At 49.0% G+C, this 24344-nt stretch overlaps 2 protein-coding genes across 3 annotated transcripts in view; one reads left to right on the top strand and one right to left on the bottom strand.

Moving 5' to 3' along the window:
• The window catches only part of LOC112558644, a 130239-nt gene extending 107180 nt beyond the window's left edge, over positions 1 to 23059 (bottom strand). Inside the window, exon 1 of the mRNA XM_025229216.1 lies at positions 21511 to 23059. Coding sequence (XP_025085001.1) covers positions 21511 to 21613 — 103 coding nt within the window. The 5' untranslated portion in view covers positions 21614 to 23059. The remainder of the gene's footprint in view (positions 1 to 21510) is intronic.
• Positions 1 to 24344, top strand: part of LOC112558643 (cysteine--tRNA ligase, cytoplasmic-like) — a 244072-nt gene that overhangs the window by 115275 nt on the left and 104453 nt on the right. The gene's annotated exons all lie outside the window — the stretch shown is intronic.

The raw sequence follows: 24344 nt of genomic DNA, 5'->3' as shown, positions 1-24344 counted from the left end.
GCGGCGAAGATGGCGGCGAACTGGTGTCGACAGAGCTTGTCACCAGCCTGCCTCCTCATCTCTCTCCTCTCTCCCTCCCTCTCTCTCTCGTCGCCTCGTCTTTTCAAGCTTGTCGAACCCAACTGGATGGCGTTTGAAGGGTTAATACACCTCGGGGGGCGCGCGCACGGCCGCCACGGCTCGCGCAACAAAGAGCAGAAGCAGTCACGTGACCTCTGCTTCAGCCGGCAGGTTTTCTGTCGTCATGTGATAACATGAATATTCATAACCTGTCCGGGGCGGCTTTGGGCCGGCGCGGACCCAGGACAGAAATGGACGGAGAGACAAGAGGCGGAGGATAAGGAGAGAGAGAGTTGGAGTTGAGAGTTACAAGCATGCTGCTTGTGGTTGAGGGCCACTACTAGCCGTCATCAGCCACCCAGCCAGCCAGCCAGTCTTGTCGGCTTGATGGTGATTAAAAGTTCTTCTTTCTTCTTCTCCCTCGCCCTCGACCATCTTTCCTTCCTTAGCATATCCATCGTATTTCCACCCTCTTAACAATTTAAAAATAATGCTTGTGAAAAAGGTCAGCTACAGAAAATGTTTTCCATTGCTGCTGTTATTTACATGATTATCGGCGGATGATTTAAAAAAAAAATTATTGTCCGACCTCCGCCGCAGGGCCGTTGGCTAGAGGATGGGAAGCAATCACCTCGCGAGGTTAAGTTTAGTGGGAAAACACCGCGAGGTTAACTACGTTTTCTTGCGATCAGCCAGCCAGAACAAACAGCCAGCCAGCTGAACAGTTTGGTGGATTTTGGTGTTCTGGGAGCAAGAAAGTCGCAGCCGTCGTGTTGTTGGACAGACAGCGCCGATGCTTATGACGACCTGTGGTATCAGTGGGATGCTGGGAACTCTTTGATGTCTAACGGTGATAGCAATGGGAACATCGTGTTTGAGTTTGGTCTTCACGAACTCTTCACTTGAACTGTGAGAGAGAGAGAAGAGAGAAGTAGGGAGTGCACTTGTGATTTTTTTTTTAATTTTAGGGGCAAATGGATTTAACTCACAGATGTTTGATTGATCGAACGATTTCCTGTTTAATCACCAGCATTCAGTATCCGCTCGTCATTAAAATCCATCCAGAACCTCATAAATGTCTCAAGACCAGATCATAAGCCGTACATCTATTCTGCGACCTACTTAACCCTCCTGGTGCCATTGTCTGTTTGGATGCCCTGCCCTCGTTGTGCTGCTTCCTGTCGTCTGGTCGCATCGTTGGGTCGGTGGCCGTAATAATCGTTTGTCAGCCTGCATCCAAAAACAATTGTCGTGACACGTCGCCTGCTTATCCCTGTCACTGCTTGAAAATGATGGTCCACGCCGATCGAAGCCTCATCCAGGGCAGGCGACTGCCTTCATGTGTCGCCGGCTGCTGCAGCACCACCAGCACCAGCAGCACCAGCACCAGCAGAAATCCGAGCGCGATCTGACCGCGACCTGACCCATAACGAAAGGACGAGGTCAAACTTAATCTCCCTCGGGATCGCGTTTCTTCCAGGGCGACCTGGTCCACGTGATCGTGATCGTGTGTTTGTTTTTATTCCTCTCGTCAAAAAAGCAAAAAAACAATCCAGTAGCTTTTGTTTTCAATTTTTTATAAGAGACATGCAGCTTCACGCCTACAGAAGAGAATGGACACAAACACATTCGCGAGTTTCTCGATTTTTTTTTTCCCGCGTCTGTCTTCCAGAAGCATTGTGAGTGGGGTGTGGACAGGTAGGGTGGGGGGAGAGGGTCGTCTGAAGATGTTAACGTCAACGTTTCTGAATTTATTTATTTTATTAATTAATTTTGTTTGGGGGATGTCTTTTCTGAATACCTTGGTATCAGGGTATGCTGTCGAAACCTTCCAGAAGCACTAACTGCCATATTGTCGATGTAGACTATGAACGAGAAGTTTAAAAAAATCCGACATTATCAGTTTTTTGGCACTAAACTTAGACTTTTATAAATGTTCGAAGTGGAAGCTGGATAAAAACCACAGACGACAAGGAAACCTATTTGCGGAAGTCTAGCAGAAGACAGAAGCCTGCGTCCTCGCTGTTGGGGACAATGATGACGTAATAGCCAGCTGTTCGTTATGATCACGTGGGGACGGTAACAGACTCCAGCTTTGGTTGTGTGGCGGGAAGTTGGCTGGTGGTAGCTGCAGGCTCGGGGGGTGGTGATGGGGTGGGTAGGTTGGGGGGAGAGAGAGAGTTTCCATTGATCTCGCCTAGCTGTGAGACAGCCCTCGGCTGCACCATCGAGTCTCATTGAGTTTGCCGGCTTTTGTTTTTTTCCCCCCGCACATTTTTTTTTTCTTTCTCTCTAGCTCGCGGTTTGTGATGGTCACAGTATCACGACACGATATTTCTATATTTGTCCTGCCTCGTCGAACGCTCTCCCTTTCCAGCATCACGACCCTGCGTCCTACTCCCTTCCTCCATCTCTCTCCCCGCACCCTCCTCCCCACCTTCATCTTCTCTCTCTCTCCATATTCCAGGTTCGTCTAGTTCGGGGTGAGTTTATTCGGATATTGTGGCGGGGTAGTGTCAGTTTGCAGTGTTCGCTGTTTGAACCTCACAAAATATCGCTGTTCGAATACGAGGCCATCAAGGCGGAGCCATCTCGTGTATAAATGAACTTGGTGGCCGGGTAGACAGGGCAGCGCGTGCGGGAGTCAGCAAAACAACATTACAGAACGGGTTGATTCCAGCTAACATGTATTTTTCAGTCAATTAGTAGTTTTTTTAATAGGTTTCTAAAGGTTGCTGGTCCATGCTTATGTACTAACAGTTTCTGTCAATAGAGGCAGCAGCAGTAGACAGGTTTACAAATATCAGTTAGCTGCAAGCTTGCTAACAGCAGCAGTAGACAGGTTTAGAAACATTCAGTTAGCTGTAACTTGCTAACAGCAGCAGTAGACAGGTTTACAAATATCCAGTTAGCTGTTAACTTGCTAACAGCAGCAGTAGACAAGTTTACAAATATTCAGTTAGCTGTAAACTTGCTAACAGCAGCAGTAGACAGGTTTAGAAATATTCAGTTAGCTGCTAACTAGCTAACCGTAGCAGCAACTACAATTTGAGATTACAAGGAAGCACAGGATAACTGAGTTCATCGCAATGTCATTTCGTGTCTTTGAAGATTTTCCCCTTACCACCCCCATTCATGAAATTAAAACCTTTTTTATAGGGGGAAGGTTTCGAGGAGTGGGGAGGGGAATCTTGTTTCAATTTCGGAAGTCTGTATTCTCTGAAAAGCGGATGAGGAAGGTAAACGAAGTAAGCACGGACAGAGGGTAGGGGACCACTGACAGGGTAGATTGGCAGACACTTTGACCTTCCGATCCTCCTATTAACCAATGTGTGTTGGGGGGTAGCTATTTTTCCTCCCTATGCCGCCATGCTCTACCTTCAGTGTTTTTCTCTCCGGTCTTCAGAAGGTCCAAACCTAACGAGGAATATCGAGCAAAACAACACAGTTGATTGGAGAAATGGTAAATTTCCTGCGTTGGTATTAATCAGCTACAAGGCTTGGTACGAGGACAGAAAGGTGACCACAGGAGGAGCGCGAACAGCCCCGTTGGGAGGAGGGCCAAGGGAGGTAGTTCAGGACTAGCAGACATCAGAAACCAGCGCAACAGACGGGACATCAACGTGTTCGATGTCTAGTCCTTTTGTCGTCTCCGCTGGAGGAGATTTTGCGGGAATTTGCGAGAATTACGCCGCTAGCGAACTCGTGCGTGCCTCCTAGTATGGCACTTGCGTTGTTGATCGTTACAGCTGCAAAAAAAAAAAAAAAAAAAACAACAAACAAACAATAAAAAAAAGGATGTCCTGCTGTATAAAGAACGTTGTGAGGCCGGGAGACAGACGGCGCACGATTACGACTGTGGGATGGTTGGGGGGGGGGGAAATGGGAGGTGGTGCTCTTTGAAGAGAGAGCTACGCTTGAGCTTTGTCCGAGTGGACTGTCCTCCAGGAGCAAGCCAGCATCACCGCCAGCTGCCCCCAGGTCACTCTCCAACGGCCCGGCTGCATCGACTGCGAGTGGCTTTTGTTTCGGCCAATTCCGTAATTGCCAGCGGCTCAGCGCTACTTCATTAGCGGGAGGGGGGAGGCCAAGAGGATGACAGACACCCAGCCTCATCTTGTAGCCCGCCAAACGGACCCCAGCCTCCCTGACCCCGCGTGATCTGGCGTGAGCTCGCGTGCGGACTGTTGACGAGGACTGTCTGTTCCGCGCCCGCAAACAAGCTAACTGGCGCGATCAGATGGCCGGGCTTATTAGATGGCAGACTCCGGGTAGGCAAGGAGGACCAAGGGGCGGCGGTCGAGGACACGTCACGAGCTGAGGAGGAACAGCAGCAGGGCGCACACCACGTTTCGTACCCTCAGCGCTGTCCTCCGCGGCTTTACTTGCTTTGTGGATCGAGTCCAAGCATCATACCATGGGATCCAGAAGACAGGTAAAACATAAAAGAAGGTGGCTTTAAAAGTCATCTGTACCGGGGTAGTTGCACCCCATTCTTGCCACGCCCACTTTCTCGCATGTTCAGCATTTCTTAGCCATTCACATTGAATAATGAAACATCCTTAATTTCTTCCTTTACGAGCAAAGGATTTTTTTTGGGGGGGGGGGGGGAAAGCGACAGTGTGGGATATTCTGGGGAGGGGGACGATGGGGCAATCTCAAACATGGCGACCGGGTCTAGTGCACACTGAGACACTTTTCATGAAAGACGAGCTCTATTCTGGAGGGTAAATCCTACCCCTATCTGATTAATGTCACCGAGAACACACTGGAACAGAACAATACACGCCACAAACAAGACAGTAAACATTCATCGTGTCCTACTTTTTTTCCTACACCCGACTTCCTACATCAACTGAAGGCAATGAGATAGATGAGCACTGGGGTTGTGTCAGGGTAGTTTAGTCGTCAGGGTGGCAGCAAACAGCTCAGGTCCGCCATGTCTATCACCCTCAACTCTCACAAGCAAATGAAATAAATTTTGTTTGTTGGCTTGTTTGTCCTCACGTGGCTATACAGGTACAAGATTTCCTTCCTTAAATCTTCTTGACCTAAAAAATTCATTGACATATTTCCGCGAACTCTAATCAGATGAACCTACGCTGTACACGCACGCAAACACGCGCACAGACGCACTTGTGGCTGACTCGTCACGCAAACACGATTTCACACCATTCGGGCTGCTAAAAGCTATTTAGTGGCCAAGCGAATATATATATATGGCTCATGGTTTTGTTTTTTGTGCGGAAAAATCTGCGATTTCAACAGTAAATGGAATCGGTGTTTTTTGCTGAGTCCGCCACAGTGTGCTCTCTGTCTCTCTGTCTCTGTCTCTGTCTTGCGGTGGTTAACAAGAGGCGTTTCCCGTTCAGATGTGTTTTATAAAAGGATGCTTCAAGTCGCCAAAGGCGGAGAATCGAGTGGCTTTGGATGTCTTTTTCAGCACTTTTAAATGCCTGTTTTAATGCGGCTATACCGGTCCAGCTTTTTTAACACCGCGCTTTAAAGAGGCGATGGCGGTTTTTCTCCGAGTATTTAAATGCTTTCCGTTAATGCAGCTATATCCGCAATTTCTACAGTAGGTTTCAAGTGAAGATAGCCGTACTTCTCAGTGTATTAGATATATTCAGTGGAATGAGGTGTTCTTTATGAAAGGCCAACCCAACTGAGGCTGGGAATTGTGAGCAGAGCTGCTGACAGGCCGCAGGATGCAAGACAGTCAGCATCTGTGACAGGATGTGCCAAGCCTTTGATTTTTTCCCTACTAATAAAGTAATTTGGGGGTAAAGCACAAGTGAGAGGAGCAAAACTGTCATTTTTAACTTCACCCAGTGCGAAAGCTCCCAGCGTTGCCATAGCAACGAACCTACTTTAACGACATCGAGGGAATAAGGTCTTGACCTCTTTTTTTATATATTTTTAAAGAGATACACAGATGAGAAAGCCTCGCAGCGTGGAAAGATATTCTTGTAGATTGTGTAAATGAATATTTGGTGTTAAGAAAAGCTTGTTATTTGAATATGCGTTTGCACACGGGTTGTGTTTGAGAAGGAAGTTTTTCTCCAGGGAGATGAAATGTTTTGTGAAAACAAAATTCACAGCGGAGGGGAGAAAGTGAGCGAGGGGCTATAAAGGGCAGACAAGCGCATGTGACTACCAATCATGCTCTCCTGTAGTCTTGGAGAAGGGGGACACATGGAACTGTTGTCGCAACACGCACCTGGTCCCCTTGTCACAGCCAACATTGCTGGAGCTCCAACCGCCATCAGCAACCAGGCGCCTGTCGCCGGCATCATTCCACAGGGTGTGGAGGGGTGGCGGGGGAGACATGTTTACGAGGGAGCGAGGCAGGAGTCCTTACAGCCAAAACGAAAAATCCCCTCCAAAAAAGCAAAAAAAAAAAAAAAAAAAAACCAAACAAACAACAAACAAACATAAAAACAACAAACAAACCAAAAAAAAAACAAAAAAAAAAACAATCAAACAAGCAAAAAAAAAAAAAAAAACAACACCCACACCACGATTATGCGGAAGAAAAGACGATGAGGCGACACCTGCGTGAGTGAAGATCAGTTTGTCGATGTCGGTAATGTCGGGAGTCCTTGGAAACAGATTGCGAGAGGGGAGGGGAGGAAGAACTTCGAAGAAAACAGAAGAGGGGAGATCACCTACATGAAGGAAGATCAGGCTGCTCTTCTCGGATTTCTAGCATTGAGGATTTTACCTGATACAGGTGTGAGCGAGTGCGAGACAAGAAAAACAACAACAAAAACGGACGTGGTGTAGGAGAGGGAGAAGAAGTAGCCCCCAGCATCACTGAATCAGACCTTGAGACTGCTGGAGTCGGGTGGGCAGGTGGTGGAGGAGTATAGCTTGCTCAAGTGACAAGAAAGAATTATTTATCTCGTGTTTTCATGACATACTGCCCCGGTGGATAGAATTCTACCCCTCGTCCTCCAACACACACACACCAGCCCGCTCCCTCCGTGGTTGCAGTTTAATTACAGCTTTTGTTCTGTGTGGGAAATATTAGAGACAGGGGAGGATCGAAGATGGTTATTTTGATCAAATTAATGAGTATTGATTGGCTTTCTCTCTTTCTCTCTCTCTCCTCCCGCGCTCAACCCCCACTCTGTCCCATCATGTTTTTGGGTTTGGGGTTTCTTTCCCGGCTCTATCCCTCCTTTAGCTCGGCGAAATTAGAGTGATTAACACAGAAACTCTCCGGTTGCTCTGCATGTCCCCTCGTTCGTCGCCTTCTACCCGCCCACCCGTGCCACCCCTCCGCGCGCACACATGCCCTCTAATTCACGTTTTGCCGGTATCTTCTACCCGCACCCACCCCAACCCCCGCGCAGGATAAAAACACAAAAGAGAAGAGGGCAAAAAAGCTGTCGTTGGAAGGAGGGTGTGTGTGGTGGAGGGTGAAGGGTGAAGGTGGAGGAATCTTGTCTTTGTGATCAAGAAGTGATTGGCTGCGTCTGTGTCACCACGCGCTGCTCTACGTCCTTTGGCTTTGCCGAGCGTGTCTCAGATCCCATTGGCGGAGATCAAGGCAGCCACGGTCCACGACAGGCGCGTGCTGCTGACTCCGGCTTTGACAGCTGGTCACCGGCATCCCGGAGTGGCGACAAACACAGAGAGGAGCGGAAACCGTTTTTTTTTTTTTTTTTTTTTGGAAAGGGAGAGAGAGCGGAATTGGGAAATAAGGAAGAAGAAATTGATTCTTGGACACGGCAAGAATGGCGGAACGACGGTAGATTGTTGTTCCAAGTGGTTGGTGGAAGCGGAACGGGAGGGGTGGTCAGGGAGGGAGGAAAAAAATGGACATCTTGATGGATGCAGGATGTAAGGAACTGGCGTGGCATACAGCGGATGAAGAGGAGACGCGAGATGTGGCCGTTGGTCAGCAAGGGACTCGTAGTGAAGACAGAGCTGTGCGGACCGTCGCGGTGTTTGCTGGGACGCCTGGCTGCCGCGTGTTCGATGGAATACCCGGTAAAGGTCGCTGCTTGCATGGATACAATTCCGGAAAAGGTTTTCAAAGGTCACCGCTACATTCCAAGGAAGACGATGGTTTGCGCGAAAACACCACCTCTCTCCCCCTACCCCCGATCAAACAAGACTAGAATCGTCAGGGGGATCGCAGGAATGGTCGTGACCAGGATAGATGACATTACTGGAAAGCACCACCAGAAAAGTGGGATGAAGAGTTCCACCAAATGACCACCATAAACGTGGGAGGAGGAGTTCCACCAATGACTATCAACAGTCTTCTTCCTTCTCCTCTTCCACCCATCCCATGTTTGGTCGTTGGTCGTAATAGTGCAGAAGGACCAGAAACTAGATCATCTCCTCATCAGCCAGATAAGTGGGTGAGTATAATCTCAGTCGAGCGCAGTCCTCACAAGACTTGTCTAACAGCCTCAGGTCGTCCTCGTCGCCGGACACCACTAACCTGGAAACGAATCACCCTACAGGTCGACACTCCGTTGTCAGTCTCGTCTGGTCCATTTCGAGGCTGCGAACCTGATGCGGCAGTGATGTCACGCGCTGCTTGCATGCGACTGCGCGAGGCTTATGACGTCATTCCGGCTGACCTGTCGATGGTTGATGGTCCACCCTTGTCCCCTCCACACGCTGCCTCGACAATGAAAGTGTTGTTGAAAATAAACAGTTAACCAACCAGACGTTCTGCTGTGATACTTCGCTCTCTACCTGCTGCACGTGCATTGTTCTGTTTACAACGTGGCGCCATGTTGAAGACTAAGGCTGCAGAGCAAGGGGGAAGAGTTTGCGAGGACGACAATCGAAACAAATCTCATCACAAAAGATTATTTTAAGTGTTTTTGGAGTGAAGAGGATGTGGGGAGAGGGCAGTGAGAGAAATTACAAACATGTCAAGTGTTAGAGCCATGACCTGCAGACAACGGTCCCTTCACGGCTCTGTGACTAACGGACTCGTATACACTTGCTGAGCACAAAAAGTCTACAGTCGTGTGCCACAGGGAAGTAAGGTGAGGGTGGTGGACGAGGAGAAGCGGGGGATTTCATTGTTCACGTGACTAGACGCATCCTTCGGAATCCGAGGCCTCGTCCCCTACCCCCCGCCGCCCCGGAAGACGTTCACTAAGGATGAAAAGGAAAAGGAAAAGGGAGATCTTTGTTGGTTCGGTCACGAACTTTGATGTCTATTGTGCGTCTGACGAAAGACATCAAACATTTATCAAGCCCTTTTTTCTGGGAGGTGGGGGTCTGACGCAATCAATATGGCCGCGGCTGCTGCAGCCGGTGTACTGCCGGTCGCCACACTCGTCCTTCAGCCACCCTTTGCTTACAGGTCCGGCCACCGCCACGGATGAGGGGTAGGGGTGTGGTGGAGTGATTGAAGGAGAGAGAGAGAGCGCCGGAGAGAGAGAAGGCAGTAGAGGAGGGAAACAAGGTGTGGTATCCTGGCGGTAGCTACCGTTAGGACTGGAAGCGCGACGAGACTTGGGCGACAAAAAAAGTGCTCGAGACTTTAACGAGATCGAACTGACCGGTTTGATATAAGTAACAGTTTGAGTGACAGATGTTTGGGCTTTCACACATCCCTCTTCCCTCCCTCCCACCCACACACATATATTTATATACACACACATTCAAGTATTTTCTGAGAAAAATCTGCATTCGATTCTGGGTAGGATTGGCTCTGGCTTGCTAAGTATGACGTACTCCACCCACAACTTTGAATGCTGCTTCTTTTCAGTTGTTTTTATTTTGTGTTGACATATTTGTGAGACATGAAATAATAAGCTCTGGCATTAGGCATTGTCGTGGTTGGGAGGAGGGGGAGTGATGTTGACGCAGAAACACCGGAACAGACAATCAATAAGTTTCCAGGTATGTGTGTGCGAGCTTTCAGTTTTCTTCGAAATAAGAGCTACGGAAAGAGAACGGTAGTGTGTTGGGAAGGAGAAAATCTTTTGTTTGGTGACGTAGCACAATGTCTTCCCAGGCTTCCATGCTAGTGGTTGTCGCTGTCATTTTCGCTACATATAAGGTTTTTTGTTTGTTTGTTTTTTTTGTTTGTTTGTTTTTTTGTTTTGTTTTGTTTCTAACGCCTGTTCCTGTTCTTTCTTCCCATCGGAAGACGTTTTGCACCTCCGTTTGACCCCTTTAACTCGCTCCTCCATTTTTATCAGCCTCTTATCCGATCGGCATATTCGTAATATAACGAAATATGTTCTAAAGTGGTTAAGTATATCCTAATAAACACACGAGTAACCCGGGTACTGGACCTCACATTGTGTGTCCTCTCCTTTTTCTGACATTTCAAAACATTTATGTAGGTGAAAGGTTGTTGCGTTCTGGCAAGACGAGCGTGCAGGCACTAATATTTCTAGTTTAGAGTGTGAGCCCGCTTACTGGCTCCTTCCTTGCTTCTCAGCTTCGTAAGTAGAGTGGTCTGATGTACAAGATGGAACGAATAGCTTCAGCACGCCGGCTATGGCAGACATTGTGCGTGCGAGAAATCAAGATCCGACAGAGACCGGCCTCCTGTCCCACTTCCCTCCTCGTGCGACTCTCGGGTCGCGTGATGCAAGTGCCCGGATGTAAGGTCCTGCTTCCGTATATTTGTCTGAAGGTGGCGCAAGGGAGGCTGGCAAGGCGAGACCCAGCTCTTGGAAGGGCAAGTGGCAAAGTGAAGTGTAACTAGATGCTAACTGCTAATCGGCTAAATAGCTTGCATGTGATGAGCATTGCAGATAACTGCCATGCGTTAGCATTCAGCTAGCGCGACTGTGTGTGTACCCGGGGGCCTGATCGCTTGATGTGGGTAGGACAGCTTCTGTCAGACTAATGAAACTACTCGCCACAGCTGCCTGGCTCTGGTGAACGGTACTTACTCCCCGACCGCCTTTTGTGGGCCAGACACGCGAACCCTCCGCACAATGCCAACCGCAGGGAATGGGGGGTGTCGGGCGAGTTTCACGTGCCTCCCACCCCACCCCCGTCTGGTTTACCGGTCGTGGTAGTCAGACAAAACACTCTACCCGAATGAATCTCGCTGACATGAATCCACACCGAGTGTGTGTGGATGAGCCGTTTTCTGGCTGGGGTGGAGGGCAGATAGAGTTACTTTCCCTCGCCATCCACTTGCGTGTTAAGAATTATTCGCCCGCTAATAGAAACCATAGCGAGCTCCTTCACCCGACACCCAGAAGATCTATCACTCAGTCAAAAGCTTTTCCTGCTCGAGCCGAAACACTCACACGTAATGAAGCGAAGAACACACTTAACAGGAAAAACAGAAGAAAGAAAAGTTTGGGATTTTTTTTTTTTTTATCTCCAGCGAAAACTACGGTCACGAACCCCAAGACCCCAGCTATGACCTTAGTTGTGAGGTCCTCGTCTCATCGGAATCAAGGTGTGACGAGGGCATAGTCGCTGTGATACTGGAATCCATCTTCATGACCTCACCATCGTCACTCGTTTGTAGCGCATTCTACACGTGCAGCTGCCGCCATATGCGGTGTGAGAGAGAGACTGGTGGGTGGGGAAGAAGGGGAAAGAGAAAGAAGAGATCCGTGCGTTGGATGCTGTCAAAAGACGTGTGGGTCGAAGATTGATGAGAAAATGATTTTTTGGCTGAAGATTTTATTCTTCGTTTTTCCAGTTTGTCGGAGAAAGGAGTTACTGGCATGAGGACAGATCGGATTTCATGTCATCCACACACACACCCGCGCACACACACACACACACGGACCACCCACGCAGGTTTAAGAAACAATCGCATTCTTCATCTGTCATAGAGTAGGTGCGTGCATGCGTGCGCAAGTGAGCGCCCGGGGGGATGGTTGAGGGAGAGGGTTAGAAAGAGAAAAACAACAACAACAGTCGTCATTGTTCATCGTGAGTGGTACGAGCTGAAACATCGCGTGCCTGTACATGGCGCACGCGCTACTTCCCCTAGTAGATGGCGCCACTGCACTATTTCATCCCCTACACCCTTGCCCTCCCTTTCCTACCCTCGCTTTGAGCAACGCTGGCTCCAGCAACGGCGACGACGACGACGACTTCAGCTGCCAGACGTCGATGGTAACGATAGCCAAACATGTGTTTGCATGCTATCATCGCAATAGTATAGAGAGAAAGATGGGGTGGATGGCTACACCCCCCAACACACACACACCCGTGAACCCGCTGAGCATCTTCCATCCTCCAGCTTCTGCTGCTGTTATCAACCGTTTTAATCACTCTGCACTTTACAGCCTTTGCTGATGTACTTATCAAGCTTTTTAAAATCCTCTGGATGTTGTAGCTTCTGTTGGTGTATTTATCAAGCATTTTAATCCCACTGCGCTTTCTAGCTTCTATTGCTGCTTTTATCGAGCTTCATGTTGAAATCCCTCTGTACTTTTACGAAGCAGGAGTAGGGTAACCCGGGGGTTAACCTGGATCAGAAGCGGTGCGGGGTTGTTGGCGGAGACCAAGAAGGTCGGGTGGTAAAGCAGAGGTCCCCCGGCTTGGACATGGTTCACAGCTGTGTTTACAGACAGGATTTTGATGGCACTGACTTTTTTCTTTAACGAACGGTTGATAACTACTACAACCCCTTGGAGAAACTGGAGAACATAAGCATTCAGACCTTGATGACCATCGGGTACATGACATCGCCCTGGTCCATGACAACATCACGGGAGTGATAGAAGGGAGGAGGGATACAAGACCCATGTATGGCAAGTGACTACTTTCATCCTCCCCCCTCCTGGTTAGGTTTGATTGACACGATGCAAGCGATCTGCTGCCCCAGTGGACAAGACCGATAGCCCGGATAGTTGGGGCGGACCGGTCTTGCCGGCCAAGAGCCTCGGGCAACAGATCTTGTTGATTCAATATCACACACCAACGGGCATTTGCTTACAATGCCGACGGAGGTGGCTGATAGCAATAAAATAAAAAATAAATACAAAGAAAGTTGAGTTCCGAGCTCCTGTGTATCCCCATCCCCTTACCCCCTGTCATAAAAAATGTGGGTGGTGGAGGGAGGAGGGCGCTCCCATTATTTCCCCCGGGCCGCTTAGGTCATCCAGAACACTGCACAGCGCACTCCGGCCTTCATCAGGGACAGCGGGCCTGTTGTGTGGCGCCATTTCTCTTCATAAACATGACATGACAAGCGATTAAAACATAAATCTGATTTTCCCCCCTGACGGCCGAGCAACAGGAGGATCTTACAGCTCTTCTTAAATCATGTTTGTCACGTGCGTGCCACCGCGCTCACAATGCCCACCCCTACACAGCCCACCCCACTCTCCACATTCTCAGCCTTGTTGTGATCGGTGGAAATCATGGCTGAGATAATCGCCCTCACCTCACCTCACCCCGTATTTTTGTGTTGTATGGAGATTTATTTGCATATGGTTGTCTGCTGTTTCTAGCTTTGAATTTCGGGGCGGGGAGAGGTTTGTGAGAAGAGCCATCGATGCAACTGTTGTAGAAGATGTCGGAGCATTGGTTGCTACGGTTATGAAGATTTTGTGACCCAAGCTCTGTTGTGAAAACAGTTAAATATATTTAACTTATGAGTGTATTGACAATAAGACCTAAACCCTTGCCCTCCCCAGATATTTGAAGCGCCTGCCCCTACGAATAGAGGGTCTACCCCGACATACCCGTCTTCTGGATGTGACACCTGTTAATATGGCTGTCAGTGGTCTTCACCGGGTACATGCGCGCGCGTTTGTGGGTGTGAGAGAGAGAGATAAACACTTTGTAAGGAGGGTTAAAGGCGCTTTGTTATTGTTAGTTCTATCTTATAATAATAATAACAATAATAATAATAATATGCTAGCAGACGACATTGATCTTACTCTTGTCATTAGCGTCTTCTTCACTTTTTGTTTTCGCTGTGGGTAGCCTGCTTTTGAGATAATCTTCTTTCTTGCCTTTTCATTTGCATCGTTGTATTCGATTAATTTTTAATTTTACTTAACAATTCCGGAACCCTCGGCATGCAGGGCCATGTCACCCTGACCTGATCTCCTGCTCTTAGATTAGGTTTCAAGAAACGATTTTTTAGGGGAAGGGAGGAGTTCAATCTCTCATTCTCTTAACTTATGACATATGACCTTTGAGCTCTCTGTACTTGAACTGTACATGCTAAATTAATCACAGAGCTGAAATTCGGGTAAATAGAAGTGGAGAGAAGATAATGACTGATATATTCGGTATAGTAGTTGGAAAGACGCTGGTCATGAACGTATGTTGTTTGTTTGTTTGTTTGTTTGTTTGTTTGTTTGTTATTCTGTCATGCGTGTCACACGACAAGGGAGTTAGAGCAATTATGTCGCAAGAACCAGGAAGTCAATAGTCCCTGGAACATGTCGATGGAGCGAAGAGAACACACTCTCCTCTAGTCTTTTCTCGTTCCTTCACTCTCTTTCTTCGTGTCTTACTGTCACTTCACCGCCTTTCTTCTTCTCTCTCTCGTCACCTCTCTTTTTTCGTGACATTGTCACGATATGTACACAATGTTGCTACACTCCTTCCAAAAATAAAAAAAAGGAGGGGGCAGGGTCGGACTGTATACGAAGGAACCCACAGATGTGCACTCGCCCACACACACTGATACGTGTCTGTACGTGTGTGTTGTGTCCATGACCACTCCCATAACTCACCACCCACCCCATCAACAGCCACAGACTGGCGCCAGCCAAGACACCCGCCTATAACCGGACTACGGCATCGGTGGAGAAGTTAACGAACTGTCTTGAGATCGCTGTGACAACAGGCAGCAGCAGCCATTCAGGCCGTATGCTTGACATTTCTGTTATTTTCTCACATTTTATGCCAAGTGTTTGTCGGGGCGTGGGTGGGGAGAGATGGCCAGAATGAAGTCGGGCGGACATTAAAAACAGAAGAAAAATAATTCAGCTGATACAAGAGCAATGTGAACCCAACCATGTCTCCGGACAGACAAACCCACAAACAAGACAAAGGCAGCCGACAGAAATAGTGAGTAGTGCTCAGACTATCGCATGTTGCCCAGAGGATGAAAAGACTGCCTGCTGACTGGGGTGCATAGTACCTGCACTGGAGCGGGTAGATGAAAAAGACCTCGCTACGTGGCGCTTAAGATTACCTATAAACAATAACAACAACCATCTGTTAGTCGTGCATCTTGTTCTCTCCTCCCACCTCCCACTTTCGCTGTGCCCTTGACCTGTACAGGTCTGGCTTCTCCATCTTACCTGTGCCCAGCTTCCCCTATAACCTTTCTTCCCCACCCGGATACTGCTGTTTTATCTCCTCCCCCAACTTCTTCCGATCATTCACATCTAATTCATCCCTGCTCACATCCGACAATATCTCGAGGTAGGAAGATGCGAAGTTTCTCCAGCGCGCGTGTGCGAGCACCGGGCGGCTGCCGCGACCTCTCGCAAAAAAAAAAGCTGCACGTGCCAGATCGATCTTCTCCATCCCCACCCCACCCCACCATCCCCTTACCTCACCCGTTTTCCTCCCTCACCCCCTCCTACCTTTCCCTGTTTGTCGATCGCGTCTCGATCATCAGGGTGTCGGACTGCTCATCTCGCGGTGCGGACAGCCGGGCTTTGCCGCGCGTCATTAGCCGCGCCGCTTTCGTCGCTCGTTCACGTCAACACGCCGCGCGGGCAGCAAGACAGAGAGGAGGAGGAGAGGAGGGGTGTGTGTTGGGGTAGGGCGCCGATACTATTACGTGTACCCGGCGACAGTCTAGTCAGTGGTCATCACTCGGTCTTCCTTCTCCTTCTCCTCCTCATCTTCCTCCGCTTGCTGTCGCCCCTCATTTTTCGTCTGTAAGTTGTTTTTTGTCACTCCTCTCTTCTTTACTCCTTCCTTTTTTTGCCCTAATCCTCCATTTCGCGTCTCCGACCTTCTCTCATCGCGGCTCCTACTGAAGCCACACCGGAAGGTGGTGTGTAATGTCACACCTGTGGAAGCCGACTGTAGGCGCGAGTGAAAGTTTTTTGCACGTGCCTGTATCCTGACGATGATGATAAACCTACTGTAAGCCCCTGATTATGTCTTCACACCACCCAGCCTCAATTTGCCGCGCAGCAGCAGACGGTGTCGCAGAATGTGGCGCACGAAAGCTCACCTGTATGCGGCCAATGGGTCACGTGACTTCACGAATATCTACCGAAAAGAAACATGAACGGATTGAGAAGTCGAGACTCGGTCTCAGACCTGGCTTTGTACCCGGCTAGAGCATCAGTACCTCCCCACTTTCCCCTCCCACCTGTCCATGGGACGCAGCGTCCCACCCGACTAACTCCAGAACTCCTTTATCATCTACCCAACCAAGTTGTCGAGTTTGTCCTCGAGCCTCCAAGACCTACAAATGTCAGAGACATTCAAACACTCCCGATAAGCCGTTGTGGTTTGTAATGGGGAGGCAAATCTCTTCTCTGGCAAATAAATCACAGACTTAAAAAAATAAAGAAGAAAAAAATCAATGTTGTGAATTACGTAGGACGTAAATAATGTGTACCCCCATATATAGACGACCTAGTAGGAGACGACGGTTCAAGCCTAGTCATCTTGTCTTATTGATTTATGTTGTCGTTGCTCTCTCGTCGTGGACACTTTGTAACGAGTACAATGACCTTTACACTCTGTGTAGCACGACACACACTCACTCACCTACAAACGGCCGCCATCCAGTGGATGCAATAAGCGGGTATCGATGGATTTGTACACATGTTACCCTCCCTCTGGCCTCCAGCTGGTTATCTATATTCTCACTGCGAGAAGTGTGGTACAGTAAGTAGCGGGGGTGGTGGGGAGGGGTGTGAGGGGATTAATGGCGGGCGGGTAGCTCAGCAGCCGCGAGATGTAATAAGAGATGAGAAGGAGATGTACATGACAGGAATGAAGTCAACCTCTCACATGGACTGCCAAACTTGCTTCGCTAATTGATTCTCTCTACCACCTCCTTCCTGAGGTGTGTGTGAGTGAGAGAGAGGCAGAAAAGGGAATGATGGTCGAGCCAGTAGCCACTTTCCCCTTGAGGACACCACCAGACGAGTGACCCGTGCATGCAAGTGTCTGACAATTCACCTGCAACCATCATGCCTTCCTCATCTGCGCCACCCCAGCCTTCCGTGCGCAATGCGGTGTTGGGTGTTCCTCGAGCTCCTTCCCACCCGCCGTTAGCGGTCTCGGGCAATTTAAAAACACGACTGAAATCACACACATACATACCCGTTCTTACATTTCTTTACTCTTCACAGACTTCACTGTGTCAGTATTCCATAATAATTCCACAGGGGAGGCAAGTGTCGTACCAGAAGCAATGGCTTAAAAACAACAACACGTCGTTAGGGTGGGAACAGGGTGGAAAGCCACCCCAGGACTGGTGCCTCGTCACACAGTAGGGAGCGAGGGAGGAGGGACGACCACTGTAGTGCCGGACTCATGCAAACCTCACTTTTCTCTCAGTCTGTAATGGAGCGACAAGGCCCGCGGATTTTGTGATCTTTGGTGTTTTATTTGTTTGTTTTTGTTTTGTTTTGTTTGGTCTGATTCCGGCTACAGCGCATTGGCGTCAGCTGTCGTCTTTAGCCGATAACGCATGAGTGGTCAGTGTACTAATGCAGTAAATACCCCGGGTGTTCAATTGTGCGTGCCTGCAGCCTCGATTGCCACAGTGTTGTGGGTATGGTGTGCTGGGTACTGTGTGTGGTGTTGTTGTGGGTATGGTGTGTGGTGTGGTTGTGGGTACTGTGTGTGGTGCGATGTCAGGTTTGTCACGGCTGTTGTCACACCCGGGCTGCTGTCACAAGACAATGGCGCGCGTGCCAGAACTGTTTTTTTTTTCTTTCTTTTTCTTGGGTGTTGAGAGAGATCGTTGGCGTGCGCGAATCGTGCACGTGTGACTCATGCTCTTACAGCAGCAGGGTGGTTCATCCGACACAATGCACGCGCCTGGGCTGCGAAACCCGCCACTGACTCCAGGGTATTGGTTGGTCGCAATGCTGTGTTTCCTTTGAACTGCCTGTTCAATTGTTCACTTCTGACGAGTGTTCAATTGTTCACTTCTGACGAGTGTTCAATTGTTCACTTCTTACTTCGTGTTCAGTTGTTCACACCTCGTGGCGCGTCCCTCGTGTTCAGTTATTTCGTGGCCGACTACAGTGACTTTGCTACAGAGAGTATAAACTGTTCACTTAATACGGCGGGTTCACGGTGGGTCTCGGTCTTCACTATTGTATTGCTAGACTGATCAGTCCAGTTTTAACAGTTACTTTCATAATTTATTACTTTTTATATTATAATAATTAAGGGTCTGGCGCAAAAAAAAAAGAGAAAATTGTTTAAAAATATAAAATATAACGGGGTGGAAATAAGATGACAAATGCAGACGAAGACATAACGGTAAGGCAAGAAACTCTAAATAGTGGGCCCACCACCCACACCACCAACACACACACACAAAAGAAAAAAATCGGCAAGTTTTGAAGGCTTATTACTGGGACAGAAGGCGGGCGAGCGTTGTGAGAGCGAAGGAAGTGTAGACCAACGTTCAGCTTTCTGATTACTCACAGAAACATATCGATCTCTGCTGATGTTGCCTCCACTAATCACGCACCTTACGGCTGCCACGAGGTGGTAGTGGGAGTCACATACATGTCTGGTGTGTCTCCAGCTGTGCTGGTGTGGTGGTGTTGTGTAGCTACATGTAATGTCTGTAGCTACATGTAATGTCTCCATCATCATCTACAGATTCAACATGACAAACATACTAACCGCAAAACGGCCGTGCCATGCATTAAATAAAATTCATACAAAACATTAAGAAGTGATTTTGCTCATCTAACCACTGTCATCTACCCCATTATTTGTGATACAAGCTAGCATGTCTTGGAAGTGATTTGTACAAGTTTTGGTGTTATATACACACATTTACACCACATATTTACAGTCACCTACTTTCTCATCAGTTCTAAAATTGTGGCTTGCTAGCAGCATGTTTGAAATCACCAACTGAACACGTCTGAACCAAAGCAGACGACAGTTTGGATGAATTGATTTTTAAGATTCAGTTCAGAGCGACTGGCGTGTTGTAACAGACAGAACTGTGAGAGAGAGAGAGGGAGAGGGAGGGGTGATGTTGTCTTGGTCAAAAGCTGATAGCGGCACCACCATCACACCACCACTACGACGACCACCACACCATCACCACCATGTCCACGTACAAAGTGCGGCGACTGTGCGCGGTGTTCGCGCTGGCGGGCAATGATGGGAGGACGTCTTGACGGACGCCGTGTTTATCGTGGCTGCAAATCGCCTCCCGTCGGACAGCGAGCTGTGCTGGTGTATCATGCTGCTTGTTAACGCCTGCACGCCTTGTTCTGCCATGTCCTCCCCACACTGGCACCGACACACACACATACACATACATATTCCAGTAGATACAGTCCACACACACATACATATTGCCTACATCCATTAGATACGATACAGCCCACACTGGCCCTCTGACTACAGTCTACAGCAACACCTGCTTCTCCCCTGTACTTCTGTGGAAATCCCAACCTGCTTTCTTGTTTGTGCCGGCATGTTTGCTATTTTCAGGAAAGTGGAGGATGGCCGTAAGGAGGGGAAAAGTGTGGAGTCATCATATTGATGTCTGGTGCACCTCGCAGGAAATGCTTACAACTGTGAAGCTTTGAACGATAAGACGTTTGACATTAAGCTTTTTCTCTCTGGTGCGCACACATAAACCCAGACCTACACACACCAACATAAATACATACAACCTTACTCATATACAGCTTTCCGACGGTTATCAAACATCCGTTACACAGCAGAGATCATCTCGTCAAACGGAAACGGACTTGTTGCCCACAAGAACGCGCGCGCACAACACACACAAAATATAAAGGAAAAGAAAAAAGAAAGAAAACCAACCCGCATCACAGTATTCCGATGACGGTTTTAGTCTGCCAGCCTCTCCCAGCCAGAAAAATAAACAAACAAAAACGTTTGCTCATTTTAAGCCGCACGCATGCGAACAGAAACACGCTTGATGTTCTTTCTCTCAATCAAACGATGCTCTGCCTCCCCCCTCTCCCCCCGCTTCCTGTCCCCCCGTCCTGCCCTCTCTCTATCCAGAAAGCCAATAATTGGTTTTTCGCTCAGCGGTGCATCATTCGTCCGCTGTTGTGTGATGTCGCAAACACTTCTATTCGCCTCCGTGCACGTGAGTTGAGCTCACTGATCATTCCGCTGTTCCGCCTTGTAGACTCTAGACAACGCACTTGGACCCGGTGTCGCCCTCGGTGTAAAAAAAAAACTGTTTAAGCTCTATCGAGACACCCATTTCCCCTTATTTATTTTTATTTATTTATGCACGTGATCACACACACAGACCAACACACATACACACAGTGAAAAACTACATTTCTTAGTCGACGCCATGACATTGCAAAAAATTCCACGACCCTTCTGTCTGAGATTTGAACATTTCTCTCATTGTCACCCCACCCTACCCAGCAACTGTCCTGTGTGTGAGCTGGTGTTGAAGTGTCTCTGCCAGTCGCTTGTTTATGTCCACACGATGTTTACTGTCCACAGTGCCTGGCGAGGAGAGGTGATGGCGGTGTAGAGAACCCTGCACGGCACTAGCCAAACACACAAGGCCGGGTGTGAGGCCGTGTATGCCTGCATTATTGATGGCATTTGTGATTAAACTTTCATGATGCCATGTTACCGTCTTGTCTGTAAGCTCATTCTCTGTAACAGGAAGTTTATTTGCCGCCTTCCTTGAGCATCACACTGGAGGGCGAGCTGTGCACGCGCACACATCATAGTCACGCGGGATTATGGCTTTTGTTTTGTTGTTGTTTATTTGGTTGATGACAGATCTTTTGTCTGCTGAACGTATTGTCAAGAGCTGTAAACATCTGGTTTTGTTGTTTATAGGAGAAGCAGGCTTGTTTTCTGTTGAATGATCAGGTGAGAAAGGACAAGCAGACGAGGTCAGGTCGGGTGCACAGTTGTTGTAGCTGGATTCTAAAATGTAGAAGCCAAGTAAACTGATATATTTATAAGAATTTTAACATCTACCACAAGTGATATTTTTAAGCATGTTAGTCGGGTGTTAGAATCCAGATATCACAACTATGCAGCCGACCCCAGAGTGTTGCTTGTAGCAGCCACAAAGGAGGAAGGATGTTGGTGTTTGGTAAACGGTGATTGTGCCTGCAATCTTTCTCTCTCACGTGTGAAGACATATAATCGTGCAAAACATACACACACCACAACAGATCTGGTCATCGTCACCTGTTCTCGCCGGCTGACCCCGGTGATCAACAGGTCACACGCGCACATGCACGCACACGCAGTCGCACACTCAGGCCGAGCGTTGGCCTCTTTATTGACAACAACGTCGTCGCCCGCCAAGGGCGTGATACTCACATGAGATGTGTTCCCATGACGACGCCAACGCCAGGCTGCTCAGGTACTCCACTAGCAGCAGCAGCAGCACGACCACGTGCTGCCTGTGAGGTAGATCCATCATTAAAAAAAAAAAAAAAACAACAAACAGAAACACCTGTTCCGCGCCGGCGCACACCACGACGCACGTCTCCGAACACACACCTGAGCACACCTGTCGTATCTGATCTCTCTCTCTCCTTCTCCTCACACACGCGCGCACCCGGGGTGGCGTGGCAGCACCACCACTAGCAGCAGCAGCACCCAGTCAGGCGGCACACAACGCGGCGACCCTTCCCCCTCTGCGACACACACCAGGGTCGTTCACGTTTTCGGGGATTCCCCCTCCCTAAAAAAAAAAAAAAAAACTCGATGCCTTTTGTTCTGACCCGCTTCTCCTCTTCCTCCTCCTTCACCTCTCGCTCTCTCTCCCTGGTCAAGATGCCGGCACACTCTTGTTTATACTTATTGTATCCACTCGGTGGTGCTGGTCACGCTTCACCGCCCTACAGGAATGAAACGGAACTGACTGGCGACGAACCGGTCGGGCGTGAAGGCGGCGGTTGTCGGGATGGTGGTGGTGGTGGCGATGGTGGCGGTAGAGACGAGGCCAGGGCGACGCTCCGTCATGGGTGGGTGACTGCAGAGCACTGACGGATGGATGGCCGCTGCGGACTACAGCAGCAGGAGGAGAGAGAGAGTAAAGGGGCCCTCCAGGCGGCGAGCTTACTGTCTCCTCCTCGACTGCTGCCAGTGCTGTGTGTGTGTGCGTATGCGGCAGGCGCACGGCAGGCGGAGGCAGCAAGCGCTGGTATTGTCTCAAGAGACTGCCTCTGTATGTGTGTGTGCGCGCGCGTGGCTCTCCCACTCTCGCGCGTTTTCTTTCCCTCTCTCTCTCTCCAGCTCTTCTTGTGTTCTCTCTCTCTCCCAGCCGCGCGCACGTCCACACACGCACGCACGCACGCACACACGCACAACCTGCTCCCCGCGACAGGACTGTCAGTCAAAGTAGCGGTGAGAGCAGCAGGCAAGTCCCTGGCACGCTGGCGGCTGGGTGGAAGGTGTGGGGAGGGTGTAGGAGGGGAGGAGGAGGAGGACACCCGAAGTCTACGGACACTTCGGTTGTCGCGAGTTGTGGTGGTAGTGGTAGTGGTGGACGGCAGATGACGGTAAGTGCCGGACACGAATAACGGGTACATGGGTGGATGTTTGCAGGGGACGGGTGTGTTACTTCGCTTGAAGTGGCCATGTCGACCTCACTCCCCCACCCCACCCCACCCACCCCACATCAACTCTTGTGCTTGCACCTCCACCAGCTCCTCCTGCAACGACGTTCGTTAGCCGCCAGCGCACGCGCGCATGGGAGCTAAAAATAGAGAAGCGCGCAAGGCCAGCGCGCCTGCCAGCCAGCCAGCCGGTGCTAGAGCGCGGTAATTGTATCAGACATTCTCAACCAATCAGATAACGGCAGCTTTCTATTGACCCATCGCCATGCCAACTGCCAACTATGGTGGACGAGGGGCCGGCAGGTGGGGAGGTGGGCGCCGTCTCCCCCCCCCCCTGGCCACAAGCCTGCAGCGCTGATCTCCCCTGGTTTAGCGTCCGCACGGGTACCTGCAGTCGCCAAAGACGGGTGGATGTTGGTATGTCGGAAAGAAATGTTTGCGTCTGAATTTTCACAGAGGCATTTTTGGTGAAAAAGTTTAGAATTTGTGTTTTTGAAGAGAGAGAGATTCCAGTCTTCATCGGACAAAGGAGAAAAAAAAATCAAGGAATAAAATGACAGGCTTATAGAGCAAAAATATCTACTTCGTCAATGTTAGTGGGCGAGGAAAGATGATGTTTATGTGTATATTTTTTTTTCATGCGTGATTTTTCACATACACACTTCAGTAAACACCTTCAAATGGAAGTAGGGGAGCTGGGAAGTGAACTCTGGAAGTGTGTACATCATCGACGAACAGACGGAGGCCGTCGCTTGCAAACATATTCATTGTCTTCACCTCGTTTGACACAACTTCTGTGGGCGGAGGGTAGGTGGTGGTCTGCTGCCTTTCTTCACTTACTCGTGGCAGTAGCAGTTGAGAAAATGGATGAGTCCAGCCAGGGTCCCTACAGAAAGAAATATCTGTCTTGTGTGGGCAGTTGATATGGCCAATGGGTCACAATCTACAAGTGATGTAAGCGCTTTACATTGGTAACAGTCTGCAAGCAACTGGCATCACTCTAGGGCCCGAGTTCACGAAGTGAGGATAAGTCATGGCTTAGAGGTAAACTGGGGAAAATCAAAGACAAATTTCTTATCTTCGTAGTTGCAGACGCCGGATAGAGCTTTATATTACTTCAACCCTCATGGGCCGTGGTTCTGAGTAAGTCGTTTCCCCAGAGCCAAACAGCAAACACACAAATCTTATTTTCGGGGTTATATTGCGACCCCCAAACCCCATGTTTCTTTAGCCCAGGTCATGTTTTCCACCACAGCTTAATTACAGCTTTAGGGGCAAAACAACATCTGCGGAGTCTGCACACCACTTCATCATTTCGGAAATAAAACCCTTGTCCTTGAGTTGCCCATGTTGCCCCAGGGCAACAACTGAACCTCAGTTCATAACATCGGCCTCGGGGAATCTTGGGTATTGCCTTATAATACTGAGTCTCAGAGGTACAGCAACATCCACAACAACATCCACAGCAACATCCACAGAGTCTGGCTTTGTAAATACGGAGACAAGAGGCTTGCTCCCGATTTCTCATGGAAGAAACTGACTTATCCCCGCTTCATGAATGCGCCCCTGGAATAAAAAGCGAAAAAAAAA

Source organism: Pomacea canaliculata, linkage group LG3 (assembly GCF_003073045.1).
Source record: "Pomacea canaliculata isolate SZHN2017 linkage group LG3, ASM307304v1, whole genome shotgun sequence".
In the NCBI taxonomy this organism is placed as follows: Eukaryota; Metazoa; Mollusca; class Gastropoda; order Architaenioglossa; family Ampullariidae; genus Pomacea; species Pomacea canaliculata.
Note: the sequence above shows the minus strand (reverse complement) of the source record. Positions and strands in the feature narration are given on the sequence as shown.